Below are 21,018 nucleotides of genomic sequence, written 5' to 3'. Positions count from 1 at the left end.
GGCCTCCCACTGCTGTGGCCTCTCCCGTTGCGGAGCACGGGCTCCGGACGCGCAGGCTCAGCGGCCATGGCTCACGGGCCCAGCCGCACGTGGGATCTTCCCGGACCGGGGCACGAACCCGCGTCCCCTGCATCAGCAGGCGGACTCTCAACCCCCGCGCCACCAGGGAAGCCCTGTGGCTTTGTTCTTAACTGCATTCTTCAAGTGAAATCCTTTACGTTTAGGGTATCTCTTTAAGTCGTTTTACTTATTCTAACAAAATCTTATGAAGTGGTCCTATATCTTTTTTTCCAGCTTAGATTCCCTAGAAAACAGATCTAGAAGCAAAACTTAGGTGTTCAGTCTCTACCAGGAGGAGAACCTGCAGGTGGGGAGGGGGATGGGGGAGTGAGGTGGGGCCCACAGCAGTGTCCAATTTGAAAAATTACTAATGTAAGGAACACGGTAGATTCTGTGGTTCTCAGACTCGAGCATGCAGCAGAATCCCCTGGAGGATTTGTTCAAACACGGGTTTCTGGGTCCCACCCCAGAGTTTCTGATTCAGTGGGTTGCAGGTGGATCCCAAGAACCTGCATTTCTCACAAGTTCCCGGATGATGCTGTGCTGCTGGCCCATGCGTTTGAGAACCACTGTGTTAAGTCATTTAATATTATGAACAGAATGATTTACCAAACTCCTACGTATTTCTAAATCTCTACTTTTTTTCTAGTAAAACATTTTCTAGTAAAATGCTCAGAGAGATGCATTTCATTATGAGCTTAATCCCCCATTTAGTTGTTTCTCTACATTGTCCTTCTGAATTTAGCCATTTTTCCCTTTGAGGACCGTAAACCTCCTTATTCATTATTCTTATTTTCTTAGAAATCAGCTTTATCAGAAAATGTGGGTATGTTATTTTGAGATATAGCTTAAGAAATCAATAGCAATGATCTGCAACCAGAATAAATGTCATTAAAATAAAGATGTTACCTGCTTGCAGTTATTTACTAAAGACCGAAGGTAAAAAGAGAGAATAACAGCGAAGCCCACTATGTCTTAATAGTAAAGATATGGGACCTGCATTAGAAAACTCAAAAGTCCAGCAAGGTGTCAGCAAGGCCTGCTCCCTCCGAAGGCTCTAGGGGAGAATCTGCTCCATACCCCTCTGGTAACTTCCAGGGTTGACTGCTGTTATGGGCCAAGATACAACCCCCCCCAAATTCATATGCACCTCAGAATGTGATTGTATTTGGAGATAGAGTCTTTTTTTTTTTAATCCTTCGATGGCTTCCCTAAGCCTTATTTTTTTAAATTTAATTTTAATTTAATTTTTATTTTTATTTATTTATTTTTGCAGTACGCGGGCCTCTCACTGTTGTGGCCTCTCCCGCTGCGGAGCACAGGCTCCGGACGTGCAGGCTCAGAGGCCATGGCTCACGGGCCCAGCCGCTCTGCGGCATGTGGGATCTTCCCGGACCGGGGCACGAACCTGTGTCCCCTTCATCGGCAGGCGGACTCTCAACCACTGCGTCACCAGGGAAGCCCCTAATTTTTATTTTATATTGGAGTATAGTTGATTTACAATGTTGTGTTATTTTCAGGTGTACAGCAAAGTGATTCAGTTATACATATACATATATCCACTCTTTTTCAGATTCTTTAAAGGGGAAATTAAGTTGGAATGAGGTTGTTCAGGTGGGCCCTAATCCAAATGGCTAATGACCTCGTTAGAAGGAGAATAGAACATAGACACAAACAGAGGAAGACCAGGTAAAGACAGAGGGAGAAGACAGCTGTCTTCAAGCTAAGGAGAGAGGCCTCAGAAGAAACCAACTCTGTTGACACCTTGATCTCAGACTTCGAGCCTCCAGAACTGTGAGGAAATAAATTTCTGTTGCTTAAGCCACACTGCATCACGGCAACCCTAGCAAGCAAACACACGGGCAGGCCATCCTTGGTGGTCCTTAGCTTGTAGATGCATCATTCCAATCTCTGCCTATGTCTTCCCATGGTGTCCCCCCCAGGTGTGTGTCTGTGCCTCTGCTTCCTCTTCTTATAAGGACACCAGTCATTGGATTAGGGCCCACCCTGATCCAGTGTGACCTCATCTTAACTAATTATGTCTGCAAAAATGCTATTTCCGAATAAGATCATCTTCTGAGGTTCCAGATAGACATAAATTGGGGGAGGGGTGGGGAGAACACTGTTCAACCCAGTACAATATGCAAAAATTAACTACCCGCCATCAGGCATGTAAATCACTGATAATATCCATATGAGTGGTTTTCAAACTCACCTTCTTGTTAGACTAGATTCTGATTTAATTGGTCTGGAGAGGAGCTTAGGCTTGTTTTCACTTACTCCAAGAAATTTTAACGAGCAGTCAGTGTTGTAAACCACATTTTAAAGCCATTCATTGGGACTTCCCTGGTGGTGCAGTGGTTGAGAATCCGCCTGCCAATGCAGGGGACATGGGTTCGATCCTTGGTCTGGGAAGATCCCTCGTGTGGTGGAGCAACTAAGCCTGTGTGCCACAACTGCTGAGCCTGCACTCTAGAGCCCGCGAGCCACAACTACTGAGCCCGAGTGCCACAACTGCTGAAGCCCGCGTGCCTAGAGCCCGTGCTCTGCAACAAGGGAAGCCACCACAATGAGAAGCCCATGCACTGCAGCAAAGAGTAGTCCCCGCTCGCCGCAACTAGAGAAAGCCCGTGCGCAGCAACGAAGACCCAATGCAGCCAAAAATAAATCAATAATAAATTTATTAAAAAAGTAATAAAACCATTCATTATGCTATTTATTACCATCAACTTTAGATCAGTAATCATAATGCAATTGGGAATGTTTATCGGGTATTTAATACCTCGGGCATCGGGCTAAGTACTTTACATATATTACCTGAGTGACAGCATCAGTCCAGTTCTTACCCCCATTTTATAGATAGGGACACAGAGGGTTAAAGATACTAAGAAAATCACCAAGGGACACAAAGCTAGGAGTGTTAGATCGACACCTGGGCTGACTCCAGAGCCGCGGCTCCTCTCTGCCCTTAGATCTGTGCAGATTCAGAGCCTGTCATCGTCCTCTCATCTTCACATAGTCTCAGTTATTTAGAGCAATCGTAAACATTTTCAGATGAGTAATTGCTTGTCTTCACTACAAAGAAATAAAACAGCTTGAACTTTGAAGATTTGAGGGTGAGTCACAAAGGTCTTCAGTTAATAAATGATGAGGCATTATTTTTATTATCCACCTTGGAGAGCAGCTGATATGACAGGTGATGCTCTATAAACCTCGCATCACACAGTGGTGCCTCTTTATGCCGGTGAAATCGCCTGTTCTAGGTGATCTTTGCAGACTCTTGGGTTTCCTGTCTCGTCTCTGGGTCTTGCTATCATCTCCTGGGAATCTCGTTCTGTCCCGGGACCAGGGCTTCTGCTCTGGACCTCTCCATTTGCAACCTTCCAGACTCTTCCTCTAGCTTTTAGAACTTCCTCCTCCCTGTTGTGAGCTCTCTCGATGCCTCTGGTGTCCTGAATAAGAAACTCTGGCGCTGCGGGACCTGCGCCCCCTTCCCCACTGGGGGCACAGACACAAGCGGTTCTTCAGCTTCAAACCTGAGCCTGGCACCTCCACTGCTGCAGGCAGGTCTGAACCTCATTGGCCCGCACGCTTCTGTCCTTGAGCCTAGGCTGCCCATCGTCCTGCTCAGTACCCTTCTTTCCCCTTTTTTTTCCTTCTAAATGCAACTCATTGTTGAAGCATCTGTTTATGTCCCACCTTCTTGACGAATCTGACTGCTCTGGGTCCCAGCAGTCCTTTCTTTTCCTGAGGCCCTCACACATTTATAGTCAATCCCATTCCATTCAGATCTCAATTCCTCTGCATTTGCTGCCCATGAATTCATCCTGGCTCTCTAAGCCGTGTAATAAGCTCCTCACAGAGGCACAAGCAAAGCCTGCTCATCGCTGGTATTGCTCCCAGCTTCGTCTGCATGATGCCAGGCACACCACTGGAAGCTGTAAATACCTGATGATTAGTTTTCATACCTGCAGCTCATCATGATGGTTCATACAGATCAGAAAAGCGTTAACTTTTAGGTATTAAGATACCCAAATAATGCTATCGGATCATGTTAAAGAAATTTTCATTAAAACTAGAATTAATAATGACATCCTTCCCCCTCATGGAGACCCAACCCAAATGATTTTCTTTATGATTACACTATTTTTAACCATTATTAGGCTCTGTGATGGCGGCTTGTTGATTAGAAATGGAATCCATCCATGGGGGTCAACCTGTGATTGTCTGGCCAGTGCTAAATGTAGCCAGAGGCACCCTACACCCAGTGGTCAAACCAAAGGTACACTGGAGTCAAATACTGTGATGTCCTCTAAACTTAGAATCTCTCATGTGAGAATTTGTTCAAGAAGGCTAAACAAGACATCTATGGAAAAGCCAGCTGCCGGTCATCAGGGGTCATTCCCTGTGGTTTCAGGAGCGGGCAAGCCCCCTCCTGAGGTCCTAAGTCTCTTGCATCCCTGCATTATTTTTACCTTATTTCCTACCTTTGGCCTTTGTATATTGAAGATATTCTGTGACTCTGGTCCTAAGGATAATTTAGAAATCAAAACTTGAGCATAGATCTGATAATGACCTGCTCCAGCATTTTATCATTACAACCCAAGTTAACATAATGTCTGTTTGGATTTTAATGACTAGGAAAAGCTAAAAAAATCACTTGGTTGGAAGCTCTTCGCAAGTATCTAATTAGGCTAGAGTTGTGCTTTCTGCAAAATGAAGCAATGTGATCCCTTCCAGCATTCCATGAACAGTTGTTTGAATCTTTTATCAGATTGGCTTTCTGCTCATGCCAAGGGGAGTAATTCTCTTTGTGTAAAAATGACTTGACATTTAAATAAAAGTGACTTTAAAAGAAAATTAACAGTATGGGTACACCTGGATTTATGAGCATTTAAAAATAACTTTAAATATGTACACTTAGGAAAAGAAAGGAGATGCTTCACTTGTTCTTGGTAGATTCCCTTAGGACAGACGTAAATGCTTGTGTCTTTGATTCAAACTTAGTTAAATTTGACAAGAGATGGGTTTTAGGTCTCCCTGGTAACTACAAACAGCTTTTAGTACTTTATTTCAGGAAAAAGTCTTCAGCCTATGACGTTCATTGGCTTTGGTACATGCCAACCTCTCTCTAGACACAAAAACATATCTCAGACCCAGAGCTGTTTTGGCAGCAGGCAGTGAGCTCAGCGCCGATTAGGAAGCACCAGCCCCAGGAGGCAGGGGTCTGACTCCTGACTGTACGTGCAAGAGTCAAAACCAAGCCCTTCCTTCCTTGTGACTGCAGTGTCTGTTCCCTACTGGGAACCTAAATGTGTGTGTGTGTGCATTTCTTTTAAAGGTATGTAATTTGTTTATATTAATTTCTTTTGTGCTTTTGAAAGATGGCAGGCTCCCAGTCATAAAAAGAGAAACTAGGCTAGGTATTTCAAGCGGGAAGGGATTGAATAAAAGGATTTGGGTTTGAGCTGTTTTGGAAAGGCTAGAAAAGCAAGGAAGGACAGCTCCTGCAGAACCCCTGCCCTGCTCCACAGCATTACAGAGCCTGTGGGTCCTGTCCATTTGCCCCTGTGTAGCCGGGGAGTGGTTAAAAGCACTGACTGTTGTCACTGCTACAGTTGGAGCCAGTGCTGCTGCCACAGACAGAAGCAGAATCCCCACTACCGGCCTTCTGATCTTGCACCAGCGCCCCCTACTGGCAGAACCTAAACAGAACCCCTGCTGGCAAGGATTCTGAGAATTGTAGTTTCCACTCCTCCAGCATCTGAGATGCAAAACGAAGTATAGAGGACTGACAATATGTGGTCTGGATGGTATCATAGTGCTTTAGAAACTAAGTTATCATAGCACTTTAACCACTTAAACATTTATTTATTTATTTATTTATTTATTTATATTTTTATTATTATTTTTTTGCGGTACGTGAGCCTCTCACTGTTGTGGCCTCTCCCGTTGCGGAGCACAGGCTCCGGACGCGCAGGCTCAGCGGCCATGGCATGTGGGCCGCTCCGTGGCATGTGGCATCTTCCCGGACCGGGGCACGAACCTGTGTCCCCTGCATCGGCAGGCGGACTCTCAACCGCTGTGCCACCAGGGAAGTCCTAAACATTTATTTTAAATTAATTTTATTGTGATACAAAATAATCCTTTTTGACAATTTCTTTTATGGGAGAGTGAAAAAGATCACTTTTTAAAAAATAAATTTATTTATTTTTTAATTTTTGGCTGCATTGGGTCTTTGTTGCTGCGCACGGGCTTTCTCTAGTTGCGGAGAGGGGGGGGCTACTCCTCGTTGGGGTGCGCGAGCTTCTCATTGCGGTGGCTTCTCTTGTGGCGGAGCACGGCCCCTAGGCGTGTGGGCTTCAGTAGTTGTGGCTCGCGGGCTGTAGAGTACAGGCTCAGTAGTTGTGGTGCGCGGGCTTAGTTGCTCCACGGCATGTGGGATCTTTGCGGACCAGGGATTGAACCCGTGTTCCCTGCATTGGCAGGCAGATTCTTAACCGCTGTGCCACCAGGGAAATCCAAGATCACTGGTTTTATATTAGAGAATATCTTTGTGTTTAAAGAGTATTTAGGGGTATTTTAATTCACACAATTCAAAAGCAGCTAAATATGTTCATAAAAGGATAGCTCTTGCTGGGCCTTGCTGTGTCATCTATGAAAAGCATTCCTTTATCTTTAGTTAACCAAGTTATCTGAAGCTCAGCTGGAGGATTTGAGAGGTTATATTTGACACTGGCTGACATTTTTCTGTGTCAGAATGCTTTCTCTGGCGGTTAAATCACCTGTTTGACCTCTGAGATTTTATATACTTTAATTGCATCCTTTATATGTTTAATTCTAATGGGAAATTATTTCAGATAAATAATCATCTGCAAGTTTACTTAAAATGAAATTGTTCTGCTTTGGAAAACCAGTACCTACATTGACAATAAATCTCTTTTAAGTTACTACTACTATGCATATATGTGTATATTCTTACTTCTTTAATCTCCATAAATCTTTTCAGTAAGTCTATGAAGTGAGCCAGCTACTACTGACCCCAGTTTTTTTTTTTCCAGCTATGTTAGTCGACAGGTCATTAGCTGTAGAATCAAGACAAGTCAGGTTCTATAAATAAATATTATTACAGTTTGTTTATGAATATGTATCTATAAGACCACTCACAATTCCTATTCCAACATTAATTTTCTCATCATGCTACAGTCTAGAGCAGTGGTCTTCACACTGGGGCAAGCATACCATTTGGAGGTGTGCAGAGAAAATCACAAGGTAGAGGGCCTGGCTACCTTGAAGGGAATCAGTTTTCAGAGCCTCAACGCACATATGTCCAAAATGGATCTGTCTGAGGATATGTACATGATGAGGATACAGGTCTTTTCCTAATATCCTTATCCCCCTTTGTGGAAGGACTCCTACCTCTCTTGCATCTTACTATGATGTATTGACCTGGGGTTTTAAAACCTGTGGCGAACCGAACAGTGGGACAGTTTGGAATATTGGTAAGAAAGTAACTAAGAAAGAAAGTAAATGACCCTGATGATTTGATTAAACAACTTTTTGTGAGTCTGGTGGTTTCCATTTCTTTCCTGACAGCAAGACTGTAGGAGTCTTAGATGGCATGTCGGTTAATAGAAAAGTTAAAAATAATTTTGATGATAGATTGTTCTGTAAATCTTGGCATTGAGAAGGAAGCAAAAGAATTGAGTAACAATACTGTAACAAAACTCTCTCCATTCCCCTTAATTTACTTATACAGACAAGTTTTCTTGGCACATAAATTTATAAAAATGAAAAACAGGCATAGAATTGATGTTGAGCCCTAACTCATTCTAGTAATAAACAATCTTCAACCACAGATTACATGAACTAAGTGGAAAACCCCGGGCTTTTTTCACATTCTTCTAGAAAAGGGGCAGTGCATTTCCAACAAAATTTTACTCCTGAGTAATAATTCTTTTTCAAGATTCATCATATGTTATGTTTTTGTCAATTGTGTTCTAAAAGTAACTGTTATAACCCAATCAGAAAGGATTCTAATAGTTAGAAACACTGTCACAGAAAAAAATGTTAATTAAACGTCAATTTATGTACATACTTTATTACATGCAGAAGTATTTATTTACCTGTCCATTAACATAATACACATTAACACAAAACACAATATTTTCTACATAAAATATTAGGATATATGTATGTGGGAATGAAAATAAGAATTCAAAGAGAAAACAGATTAGTGTCAAATTTTAGGCTATTGAAGCACTTGTTTTCACTGGATGATGGTAGGCGTCACGTGGCTATAGTACTCTATCAGGTACAGTTGAAAGAACGATTGAAAAATGTCAGCATTTGTAGTGTACTGAAAATTGCATCCACGGCAGATAGTGAAACTGATAAAGAAGACGTTTATATATCACTGTAAAAATATCTGTGCGATGCACTTAAAATTTTTATTTAAGGAGCATATGAGCAAAAATGTTTAAGGATCACTGGTCTTGGACAGATGATCAGGCGTCTTGAGGGTAAGCATTGCCACATGTCTCCATCTCCCATGTGTTTTCTTTGTTTTCCCAGTTTGACCTCGTGTGTGTCAATGCTTGGATGCTGGACCTCACACAAGCCATCCTAAACCTGGGCTTCCTGGCCGGGGCATTCACCTTGGGCTATGCAGCGGACAGGTAGGCATGGGTATGGCAGCCAGTTTACATCTAGAAAATGATGTGTACCTATGGAGAGGAAGATGTTTCATGTTAACTATTAGAAAACTGTTCTTGCTAATTTTGGAAAAAAAATCTTAATTCCTCCACTTATGACATTCATACCTGTTTTGCTGCACTAATTCCTTCCTTCGTAAACTTCATCTCCTTACCCCTTGAACTGTACAGAAGGTTGGGGCTGCTCCCCTTGGGTCTGAATGCGTCTGAGGAAGCACAGAGCGGCAAGGCCGTGACCTCATGGCAGGGCCCATGGCTGGCTAGATGCTGTGGAGGTGATTCCATGGGCTTCAGTAACTCGCTGATCGCGGTTTGATGAATTTAGTCGTAAGGTCGCCCCCTTACAAATTTGTTTCATTTAATTAAAACAAGTTTTTGTATTTATTCTACAAACTAAAAACTCTGCAAAAAAAAAAGTTTTCCAAAACCCATGAAAAGAATTTGATCTATTCTTGAACATCCATAAATACACCAGTTAATGGCAGACACAAAGTGAGCGTATATATTCAAGACAGTCGTGCTCTCTCTTCAGATATCCCCGTTTCAGACATTATTGATGTAGGTTATTGTACTCCCGTTTAACTGTTCCTTTATCCCAATTCTAAGTATGAACATACTTGCAGTGATTTAACAATTCTCTCTGTCCTCCATGTCTGGCTTACTGTTGGCTCCCAGCACTCCAGCCCATCATCAGTGGGTCATCGTGACCCTGCTTGCAGTGGGCAGGGCTGGGAGTGTCTCTTGCAGAGCTGAGAACAGCAGTTAACTGGAGAATTCAAGACAAAATGCCCCCAATCCTGTAGGCAGTTGGTGGTCTGCACTTGACCAGACCAGGACTTCAAAATGGGTAGCACCTTTGGTTCGTGTCCCTTCCTCTGTCGTCTTTTTCTTGTGTTGCCCCCGAGCCCTCCTTGGCGTGTGACGTCCTCCTTAATCCTCTGTGTCTGGTGCTCTTTACCTGTCTTTTATCTGTGTCTTTCCTACTGTCTCTCCTTACAGTCTTTTCAATTCATTTTTCCTTCCTTAATCTTCCCCACACAACCCTCTCTTTCCTAACTGGCTGCCATTTGGGATTGAGTTGTAGATTTTCAATATGCATTTCTTTCATTCTGTTGTTACTCTTCCTAATTTAAGCATTAGGTTTTGCTTCTTCGGCATGTTTCTCTTTCACAGCCAATCAACATATCTTCAAACTAAAGTAACATGACTAAAGGAGGGGGCTTTTCCTACCTGTGTTCCAGGAGGGGCTGAGCATCTGTCCTCAGATGTGACCCGGTACTTTGGGGAGGAAGACAGAGCCGTGAATAATGCTGCCTCACCTCAGGGCTGACCATCTTTCAGCTCCTTCAGTCTCTTGTATTCTTGAAGGAAAGAACAAGAAGCAAGTTAGTAGGTCCTGTATCTGTAAGAGGAGAGTGGGAAGGGCAGAGAGTGAATTTAAAAACCCAGGTAAACTGAGACTACTTGGTGTCTCCACTCTGAAGCAAGATGCTGTGTGAATTTGATGGAAATTTCTATGGGAAAATGTCTTTGAATCAAATCTCTCAAAGGTCGTTGATGACAGGGCTTCACCAGCCAATGATCTGGCACAGCTATACGGAACCACTTAGCATCAGACTCTCAGAATATTGCCCGCGGTGACCTGTGTCTTTTGCCTAAGCGCTTTAATAATGGCTATGTAAATGGTGAAAGTAAAACACAAAACTTAAGAACAAATCACATTTATTGTGAACTTGATAGTTTGTAAAGAACTTTCACATTAGCATCTCAGTTTGGTCTCTACAACCTCACTGTAGAAAAAAGAAAAAAAAAATTCACAAGCAAACAAACAAAACCTGCATCTTGAATTGCTTAAGGAATTCACCCAAAGTTGCATGACTGGTGGATGGTTGAGCCAGAAGGCCAGGCCTCCTGGCTGTCATGACCATTTGGGCTTCTTTCTGTCCCTTTCTCCTCTGACCCCACCCACAGAAATGCTAGGAAGTGTCCAAGCTGTGCCACTGGAGTGACTGTATGGGAAAAAAGCGTTGTAATGGAGAGGGTCATCTCTTTGGAAACGGCAATCCCAAAGGATGCATTCCATGCTTTAAATTTTGTAATGTCATTTCAGAGGCATATGTTTTCATTTGCCCTGGCTTTGCTATAAATCAAAGCGTAGCATTTTCAGCAATCCTTGACATGGTAATAATGAACCTATAAAGGACACAAATTCTGCACTTAAACCTACTTTAACAACACTTCCAGTGAGAGTCTTCTCATTGTGTTGAAGAAAACGTTTAAGGTAATCTCATCCTTTCTCTTTCTCCAAAAGGTACGGCCGAATAGTCATTTACTTAATATCCTGTTTCGGTGTTGGCATTGCTGGTGTTGTGGTGGCATTTGCACCCAATTTCCCTGTGTTTGTGGTCTTCCGCTTCCTACAAGGCGTGTTTGGAAAGGGAACGTGGATGACTTGCTACGTGATTGGTAAGACCTGGCTACGCCTCCTTGTCTGTTTGAGAACCAGGGTTAGGTGAGTGAGAAGTGCCGCTGGTCAGCCTTCCTCCAGCAAGTATGGTGAGGCTTCATTGCTGCAACGTTATTTCTGCAAATGGGAGGATGCAGGGGCAAGATGCTCTTTAGAAATTAAAGTTCCATCTTGTTTTGGGAACCAAGTATGGACTCTCACCAAATACTGGGGTGAACCACTTTCTAGCATGGCCATACTGTTATCACATGGTTTCTTGCTTTGTTTTCTTAGAGATTAATCTTTAGAAAAACTTCAGTAGTTCCTTGAAACCTTTTTTTTTTTTGGCTGTGCCATGTGGATTGTGGGATCTTAGTTCCCTGACCAGGGATTGAATCCAGGTGCTCAGCAGTGAAAGCACAGAGTCCTAATCACTGGACCACCAGGGAATTCCCCCTTGAAACATTTTTAAAGCATTTTCCATGTATTTCTGTGATACAGTTTGAGGTAACATTGCTGTGCTCTCAAATATTATTTCTTTAATTCTATTCCTTCCGCACAAGTGGAGAACTTTTGGCCGTGCAGGAGATACGACCTGAAAATGAGAAGTTCGTTTGTAACCCTTTGCTATCTTCCATACCTAGAAAGTTGGATGTCTGAGTGTGAAGGAAAGAAAAACTTCTCTTCGCTCCTATTACTGGGGAAGGTCCTGGCTGCTACCTTTCCAGTAGTGTCTGGGATAGGCACCCACTCAAAGTCGTGGTGGATTTGTGACCAGGGAAATATGAAGCCTCCTCTTTGATTATCACCCCAGATCTGTGGGCTTCCACTCACTTCTGTTACTGCTGGACAGCCCCTCTTTGGGGTGCCCACTTTGGGGACCCTTTGAAGATCTTTTTGTGGGCGAGGAAGGAGAAAGAGAGCTGGGGGGACTGATGGTTGATGGCTGGGGCAGAAGGGATAACTTCGGACTATGAAGCGTTTTTAAGGAGACCCCAGTCTAGGTGAGTTTTCCTAGCTGTGATCTTAGGGCAGCAATAAGGTAACATATGCCAGGATGATCAGAATGGAATTAGGGACAGATAGAAACAGATCAGCAGGAGGGGAGGGGAGGAAAGGATGCCAGCAGTAAAATTCCTCATGTGATTTTTCAAAGGAATATCACACAAATGAAAGGTCCAACACTGTGGAGAGAATTATCATTTGATAGAAACTATCTTGTGATAGTGAAAAATTTATCTCTAGAATCTAATGCTCATGATGAATCACCTAAAGAGACTGTAATATGCAAATCTTTAAAGACTGTGATAAAATCTAGCCACTTTATTATATTTATGTTTTGATAATTACAATTACTTTTCAAAATAGTCATCGTCTAAGCTCTCCTAAAACCAACGCATATATTCTTTGTATACCCGGAAGGGTGCTGGGCTGGGTGTGTAGGAGGATGGCACATGCTTGTTGATAACGCAGAGAAAAGGGGGAGAGGAAGGGACCTGAGCTGTCTGGGAAGCACATCCCCATCAGGTCAGTGCCTATGGAAGCTTCTGGATCTCTGAGAGTCCTGTATAGTACTCTAGCGCCACTGATGGATGGATGTCACAGGTGTAACGTCTGTGTTTGTTTGTTTGTTTGTTTTGGAGCTGATCTTGAGCTTCCCTAACCTCTCTGTTTGTTTTCCTTCAGTGACAGAAATAGTAGGTTCAAAACAAAGGAGGATTGTGGGAATAGTGATTCAAATGTTCTTCACCCTTGGAATCATAATTCTCCCTGGAATTGCCTACTTTATCCCCAATTGGCAAGGGATCCAGCTAGCCATCACGCTGCCCAACTTTCTCTTCCTCCTTTATTACTGGTAATGTGGTTTTGGTCATTATCAAATTTATTCTTATTACACAGAAATGTAGAATCTGTGCCTCCAAACCAACATGAAAACGAAGGCGAGATTTTCTAACATCTCCAGAATGGCTATGGGCTTTGCGAATTTCTAGAGATTATTTATTGGTTTTTGACTAATAGTTATTATTAAATTAATAAAATTGAAAAACACCTTTAAAATAGAGTATTAATTATGTTTTATTATTTTGTAATCTTTTTATGAAAACTACAAGGCAACAAACCATATGTGCCAGTATTTCAACATGCAGTTTAAATGCAATGAACAAGATTTGCTTGTCTGTATGTTTTATTAAGCAAATTAATGTGACTCAGGAATTCTCAGGGGAACAAGAAAATGTTAAGAGCTTCAGAAAATTATCTTATCGGAAAGCTACAGGTGTGTGCATTTGACTCCTATTAGAATGAACATATTTTAATCATCCTCTAATCTAATTTTAATATATGAGCAAACCAGTTCACTTAAATTGGGTTCTTAACCTTTTCCTAAATGTTCATTAAATCCCAGTTTTTTTCATCTTTGTAATTGAGGGCTGTATATTCTAAGACAGCCTTCTTGCGAGAGCAATGTACTATTGATTATTTTTATCATGAGCAATGATTCAATTATCAAGTGAGCATTTTTTCCCGTCCGTTATAAACTTGCAAAGATAATCTATGTTTCAGAGAGCCAGTTCTAAGCTCTCAGAATCTCCGAAACATGGATCTGATCACAAGATCCATTTCGATAGAGAAATTCAAGTCATAAACTTTTAAGTTTTGAGATTCGCAGGCATAACTCAAAAAAGACTTCTTCTCACCAGGGTGGTTCCAGAATCTCCCCGCTGGCTGATTACTCGGAAGAAAGGAGATAAAGCATTAAAAATTCTGAGGAGCATTGCGAAATGCAATGGGAAATATCTCTCGCCAAATTACTCGGAGGTAATCTTACATATTACTAGTAACAAGTATTGTTGAAGTGGGTGAATTAATTTGTCACTTATGCACATATTATCAAATATATGACTAATCATTTTTAGTTTGACTTTAAAAAAAACCTTGGGAAGAATCATAAGGTGTATTAAAGAAGAAATAATTGCGAAGTTGTAATAGCATTATAATTGAAGTGAATTGGTCATTTAGTCCATATTTTAATAGTTGCACCAAGTTACTTGAATTACTATACTTGAATCACCTACTATAGGTCCCATAGTAATTAATCATTCATTCATCTTAATTGGACAAACTATAAATCTTTTCTTGACATTCAATTTAAGTCTAAAGATGTGTCTTTAAATTTAGTCTTAGAAGTATTATCTCTGCCGACCAGAGCTTGGGCAGTAATGTAATATTTCAACCTTTAGACTTACACACACTGAATAGTCTGCCCTCCCTCCCTCCCTTCCTCCCTTCTTTCCTTCCTTCCATCATTCCTTCCTTCCTCCAGCAAAGGCTTTTTGGGTGCCTCTGTGTCACTGCATTAAGAGAAAAGGGGGTTGTGTATTAAAAGCTCATTCTTGTCTTTTCAAAGATTTGATATGCAGCCGAAGACATATACATGTATTTGAAGCAACGCCTGAATAATTAGAGAATAACATATAAAAAAGATATAAGTTTTGCTTTAGCTGAAAAGACTAAGTGAATGCAGAATAACAGAGGATTATTATAAAAGGAACATTTAAGAGTGATTTTTTAAAATTTATTTATTTTTGGCTGAGTTGGGTCTTCATTGCTGCGCGCGGGCTTCTCTAGTTGCGGCGAGCAGGGCTACTCTTTGTTGCAGTGCCTGGGCTTCTGATTGCGGTGGCTTCTCTTGTTGTGGAGCATGGGCTCTAGGCACGCCGGCTTCAGTAGTTGTGGCACGTGAGCTCAGTAGTTGTGGCTCGCGGGCTCTAGAGCGCAGGCTCAGTAGTTGTGGCGCATGGGCTTAGCTGCTCCGCGACATGTGGGATCTTCCCAGACCAGGGATCGAACCTGTGTCCCCTGCATTGGCAGGCCAATTCTTAACCACTGCAACACCAGGGAAGTCCATAAGAGGAATTTTTAAATGTTTAATATTAATATTGCTAACATTGTTTTCTTTTGTAGCATTCAGTTTGTTTTGCTAGAAACGTTCTGATAAAAATGGGTTTGTGTGTTGTATTGTCAACTCCCCAACTTCCTAGTTCCCCAGAACCTGGTCGGTTATTTTCGGATTTCTACCTTCTTCTTTCACTCTTACATTAAGCGACAAGCAGTAGGCTCTGTGTTTACAAAGGTTTCAACTGACCAACTGTCACTGTTGGAAGTAGATTAATGATTTACCTTGAGGTTTACAGGTCATAAAATATATGGTAAAGATAAAACAGATCACGTTTTATCTTAGTTGATCCTTGTCATTCTTTGACTGAGAACATTTGAGCTGTGCTTCTAGGGAAAATAACATCCCACTGCCCTCTCAGCTTGCTCTGGTCACACGAGCCATTGGTCTGCACAGCTGGATCAAATGAATGATACTTTGTGCTCAGTTTTAATGGCCAAATGAGTATTATAGCTATTCGTTCATCAGTATCCTGAAGACGTTGCACGTAGTCCCAGAGCTAAGCATGTGTAAGATCTAAATCAAGGTTGTAAGAGTGTAGAAAACATAGTGTGTGCTGATGGCTTATGAAAGAAGATGTTGCATTAACCATGCACATTGTGTGTTATCATGAGTGTTGCTGAGAGGCCAGAGGATGATTCCCAAAATAGCTGCTATTCCACATCCTGTGAGTGTCCAGTCCAACACCCACTGACCCGCTTCGAATTCATGAGCAGCATAGAGATCATTTCAGCAGGGAGGTACTTAAATGCTCTACATCCTTGTGATTGTAAGTGATCGGGAACTATGGATCCAGTGGCTTCCAAGACACTTGAACTCTAGTTTTTAGCAGTTAGATGATCTCCATTTGAAAGTCAGGTTTGATCAGACTTCAGTTTCTCCAGGACTTCAGTGACTCTAGGATCCTAGCTACCACTGTGGGCGTAGGATCCTAGTGATAGGTGTTGTGATAGGTTGATAAGCCTCTTCAGTCTTTTTTTAATCTATAGGTTTTCTTTTTCTAGCAACTTTTTCTAGCAACTTTGGTGGAGAATGCTACGGGATTTTCTCTCTGTTGAGTTTTCTGAAGTCTAAATTTCACTGATTACATCTCTTTGGATCCTTTAACATGACCCTCTGTCTTGTGTTCCCTGTGGTGGAATACAACTAAATATAACTAACTTGGTAGAGTTAGATCTAGAGTTAAGCAAGTTCAGGTTTGCCATTTTGGGCAAGACTCCTTCATAAGTGGCTTTGTACATTTCCATTAAGAGACACCTAGTATCTCTGTGCCTCTCTCTTCTTTTGTGATGTTAGCTGCCACTGATACTCATTGCCTGGATTTATTCATTCATCAGAGATTGCAAATTGACAGTATTCCCATTTTGTCATTATTTCTTCATGTGTTACTGGAATACTTATATAAAGACTAACTTATCCCACCAACTGAGATGACTCTCACATACAGTTCCTATAGGAAAGACAGGATATAGGCATAATTCTTTCTTTTCAAATTAGCAAATCGGTGGCCTGCCTTCTCGAAGTGATCAATGCATTGTGGGCTATGGGTTTTTTAAGCCTCATTATGACCTCCTGGATTTATACATACTGTGTATGTTTCAGTCTTCTGCAGTTATTGTTATTATCCTACTGACGCTCAAATTGCCCCCGTCTTTGGACAGACGAGGCTCATCTTTGCTGGTTCCTGAGTCCCTCTGCCACACCTCTAGTAGTTTCTGAATGCTTCCTTGCTCATTAGCACGACAAGATTTTCCAGGCTTGTCTTGTAAGTTCCAGTCTCATGTTTGTAATCACCTGCTTCTCAATGGGGGCTTTAAGTTTTGAAATAAATGTCTTCAAACTGACCCTGTCCATCTCCAGCCTTTAAAAAGTGTACAACCTAAGTAGAAAGACAAAGTATTGTCTTTAAAAAGAGAAAGAATTTTAAAACGTAAAGACGTTTAAAACACCTTGCTAATAGCTGAATTCAGGCAAATTATAGGCCAAACCATAGTTTTCTATTTCAGAGATATTAATGTTTCCACGAAGCATGACAATGTGCAAAATCCCTCTTTCAATACTCAGAAATACTGGTAGGTAGTGCAGGCATTTGACTTGAACTCCAGCACCAGAACCAAGGCAGGATCCTATTATAGTTTGGGGGGTAATGCTATCAATTACTCCTATTTTGGCAACTCAAGGAACTATTGCCCATGTCAACAGTAGGACCACCAGGAAACCTTACGGTTACACAGTCACCTCACACCTTCAGAAACCCTCTGTTGCCTGAGCTGGTATCCTTGCTCTCTGGCTATAATAACATCAAGGAACCCATGCCCAAGGCTGGTTGCCCAATGCTCTCCTTACACTTTTCACGGAACCTCTCTTTGGTAAATCCTGAGTTTTGGAAGAAGTTAATACCATGCAAATGACCTCATCCCCCAAGACCTCTCCAGTTCCCACCTCATCCTAGGGGTGCACATCCTAGGCTGCAGTGAAGCTAGAATGAATTAGAAAGAACCTGCTTGGTAGAAAAGCAGCCCTAGGAGATCTGGCAGCTCTACCCACCTCTCATCACAATAGCTTCAGCCACCTCCCAACACCAGCCTGTTGCATCACTGACACCAGAGGTCCTGGTCTATTTTAGGCCCGAGAAGCAGAAGTGGCGGTGGGGTACCAGTTCAGAGCAGAAGCTGTAAAGGCATCACGAGTTTCTGACAGCTCTTTTGCTCTTCCTTTCGGCTACAAGAACAGCACATCCCAAACTGGAGCTGTTCCTTCAGCGTGAGTCCAGAATGAGAAGAGCTACAGCTTGGAACAGAGCTATAGCAGCTGACCTACAGCTGAGACATGGAATGTGGCCAAGAAATCATTGTTTCCCCTGTAAACTACAGTCTGCTAAATGTGTCTCAGTAAGATTTGAGGGTGTTTGTTTTTGCAGCCAAAGCTAACTAACGTAGCTGAGAGTAATGGTACTGGTTCAGTTGCCAAAGAAGGGTTTGGTGATCCAACACATTTTTTTCTATCTAGATGACACTGGATTGTGGTAGATTAGATTATTGTTTGAAATAGTCACATCTTCCCCCTCGTTTCCAATGAATGAAGATACTTCCTGGCTCCGTTGATGCGGGGCAGAGCAATGTAACCTGCTCTGATCTCACGATGGCTGAAGTGTACGGCCTGCCCTTTGACTTCGGGCTTGGCCGTTCGGGTTGCTTTGGCCAATGGTAGGTGACCAGATGTGATGCAGTAGAGTCATGAAATGTGCTTGGGCTTGATCTCTGGGCTTCAGCCAGCACTGTGAGAAGAATATTTCTAGGTTCTCCTACTGACCACATAGAAGGCTAAGAGACATTTGGAGGAAAGCTGCTCTAGCAAACTCTCCCCAAACCTAGATCAGCAGTCTCCCAGCCAGCCCACAAATGTGTGAGCTCAATGAATGCTTATTATTTTATGCCACTATGCTTGTTACAGAGCATTATTTATCAAAAGTCAACGGATATCCTGATTAAATTGCCATTGTCACTTACTGACCTGGATTATACAACTACATAGGTAGTAACTCTGGCAGCAGTTTTGGTTTCATTTTTTTAAAAAAGGGTTTTAAAGATGTCTCTCTCCCCCTCTTGTCTTCGTGTGGGATATGCTCATGGAAAATAGTAGGCTACAACTCTAGTTAACAAAGAGGCTCTAATACTACCGAACTGAATATGTCCATATTTGTTGGCGATATTGTTATGCTCTGTTGACTCAAAAACCTATAAGGCTTGATTGTAATTTCCTTACTTGTAATGATATGCTTATATAGTTCATTGTTCATAGCTAATCACAGTTTATTGAAATGTCAGTAGTAGATGTTACACTGATAATCATTTATGCATAAACACACTCATGGGCAGTTCCCGTGGTGACATGTTTGGGTGACATCAAGAACTGATACTCGAGCTTCCTGATCGCAAAGGGAACATCATCAATATAAATGATCCCACTCTGATATATTTCCAAGATTGAATATATTAAAACCTCATTAAAAAGTGTCAGGCTAATTTTTAGGTTACCTTAGTTACCAGAGAGATTTCCAACTCTTAATAGCTGCCATATTTCCTATATTTTAATGAACCGTCACAGAAGCATCAATATTGCTCCAGAGGGGGACTTTCCAGCTTTGGGTGGGAATGTCTGTTTCTGACATTTCCTTTCCAAAGGGGATTTTTATAAACATAATTTTTGTTCTTCCAAAAGAGAACCCACACCATGATTCTGGCTGTCATGAAGCCCATGTGAGTTGTGTGGTATTTTCGTCCAGTTGTGCTGTTTTTGTTAGTTTTTGTGTTTAATTATTATCTCAGACTTGAAACTTAAAAACTCTCCCATAGAATTCATTTCAAAAGATCCAGAGAAAGTAATTTAGGCCCAAGCAGTGACCGTGTCAAGAGTGGGAAAGGTGTGAGTCTAGAAAATAGTAAAAGACAGTGGGGAAAAAAAGTCTCTGGAAACTTGTACATTACTTTCCCTTAACAGAAGTAAATCTTCTTTCTTTGACTTCACACAGAATAAATGATTCCAGTTCTACCAGCAAAGCCGTCATCCTTAACATGACATGTTAAAATGATTACTGTAATATGCCACCACTTTAGCTTTAATTTAGAATATTCTTGAATGCATAAAAAAATGTCAGGACACTTCATATGCTAAACATAAAATGGATCTTTGGAGCTGAGAAATAATTTAATAGTACCCTAGTTAAATCCATTTTTGGAAATAGCCTGAGTTCTATAAATGGGCTATATTTCAATTCTAATTAGTTCCCAAGTCTTTAACTTTTTGAAAATAAGACAATATTGCATGAATAGGGAAAAATGTTTATGCTACAATTTAAAAAGCCATAAACACAGCAGGGAAGGACTGTTGAATCCAGAGCGAGTTCCTTTCCCAAGCTGGGTGATTAAATAGTAAGTTTCTTCCACTAAAGGAAATTTGGCTTAAAAATCTTCCAGGTCAGTGGGCTCTCATTTCACCTGTACAAATCTTGAGGGAGAATGATCCAGAGCATCATATGGTTTTAACTGAGCTAGAAATCCAAGTGTCATATCCCTTAAAGAATGAGATTACAGCCCTGGAGAGGGCAAGGCAGATTTTCAGGGCAGCTCCCCAAAGAGCAGCATTTTGAGTGAGGAACCCTGAGAGACAGGCCTTCTCTCCCCTTCCCTGAAATTGACCTTCCAGGGTCCCTCCTGAAATAACTGGGCTATATGCTCTTGCCACGGTCTTAAGGCTTGAGAAGTATACATCAGAACTGTGAGAGAAAAGCACTCAGCATCATTGTTACATAAATATAAATAAATATATATGTAGATATAGTGATACCAGTCAGTCCTGGTGTCTGATGACATCTTTCTAACAAGTAATTGGATCTACAGAACCCAGGACAACTAATGGACTCAGATGGTGACCAGTAGGGTGACCAGTTGTCCGTGTTTGCCCAGGACTGGGAGGATTTCTAGGATACTGAAGTCTCAAAGCTAAACCGAAAGAAAGTCTCAGGCAAATGGGGGTGAGTTGGTCACCCTGTGACTAGGTCAGTCCTCCCCTTCCCAGCTATGCTTAGAGGAGGATACCAAAGATGTACATTTTCTGGCTTCACAAGCCCCTCCCAGCCCACTGGGACCCTGATCCCTATGAGAAGACAGTGGGATGCCTGGCCTGACTAGAGGATGGGACCTGGGATTTCCCGATGTCAGATGCAAGCTGCCGGGGCCCCCAGGTGGCTGCCAGGCTTCCTCTTTCTTCCTCAATCCCTAATTCTTTTAAAAGCACACACACACACACACACACACACACACACACACACACACACACACACA

General features: G+C 41.9%; 1 protein-coding gene across 1 annotated transcript in view; it reads left to right on the top strand.

The window, feature by feature from the left end:
* Positions 1–21,018, top strand: part of SLC22A3 (solute carrier family 22 member 3) — a 95,870-nt gene that overhangs the window by 39,582 nt on the left and 35,270 nt on the right. Inside the window, exons 3-6 of the mRNA XM_007457586.1 lie at positions 8,635–8,738; positions 11,086–11,240; positions 12,907–13,075; positions 13,920–14,037. Of these exons, the coding sequence (XP_007457648.1) occupies positions 8,635–8,738; positions 11,086–11,240; positions 12,907–13,075; positions 13,920–14,037 (546 nt within the window). The remainder of the gene's footprint in view (positions 1–8,634; positions 8,739–11,085; positions 11,241–12,906; positions 13,076–13,919; positions 14,038–21,018) is intronic.

The sequence above is a fragment of the Lipotes vexillifer genome, unplaced genomic scaffold, assembly GCF_000442215.2.
Source record: "Lipotes vexillifer unplaced genomic scaffold, Lipotes_vexillifer_v1.1 scaffold1055, whole genome shotgun sequence".
Classification (NCBI taxonomy): domain Eukaryota; kingdom Metazoa; phylum Chordata; class Mammalia; order Artiodactyla; family Lipotidae; genus Lipotes; species Lipotes vexillifer.
The sequence above is the reverse complement of the archived record's forward strand: the minus strand, read 5'-3'. Positions and strand labels throughout refer to the sequence as shown.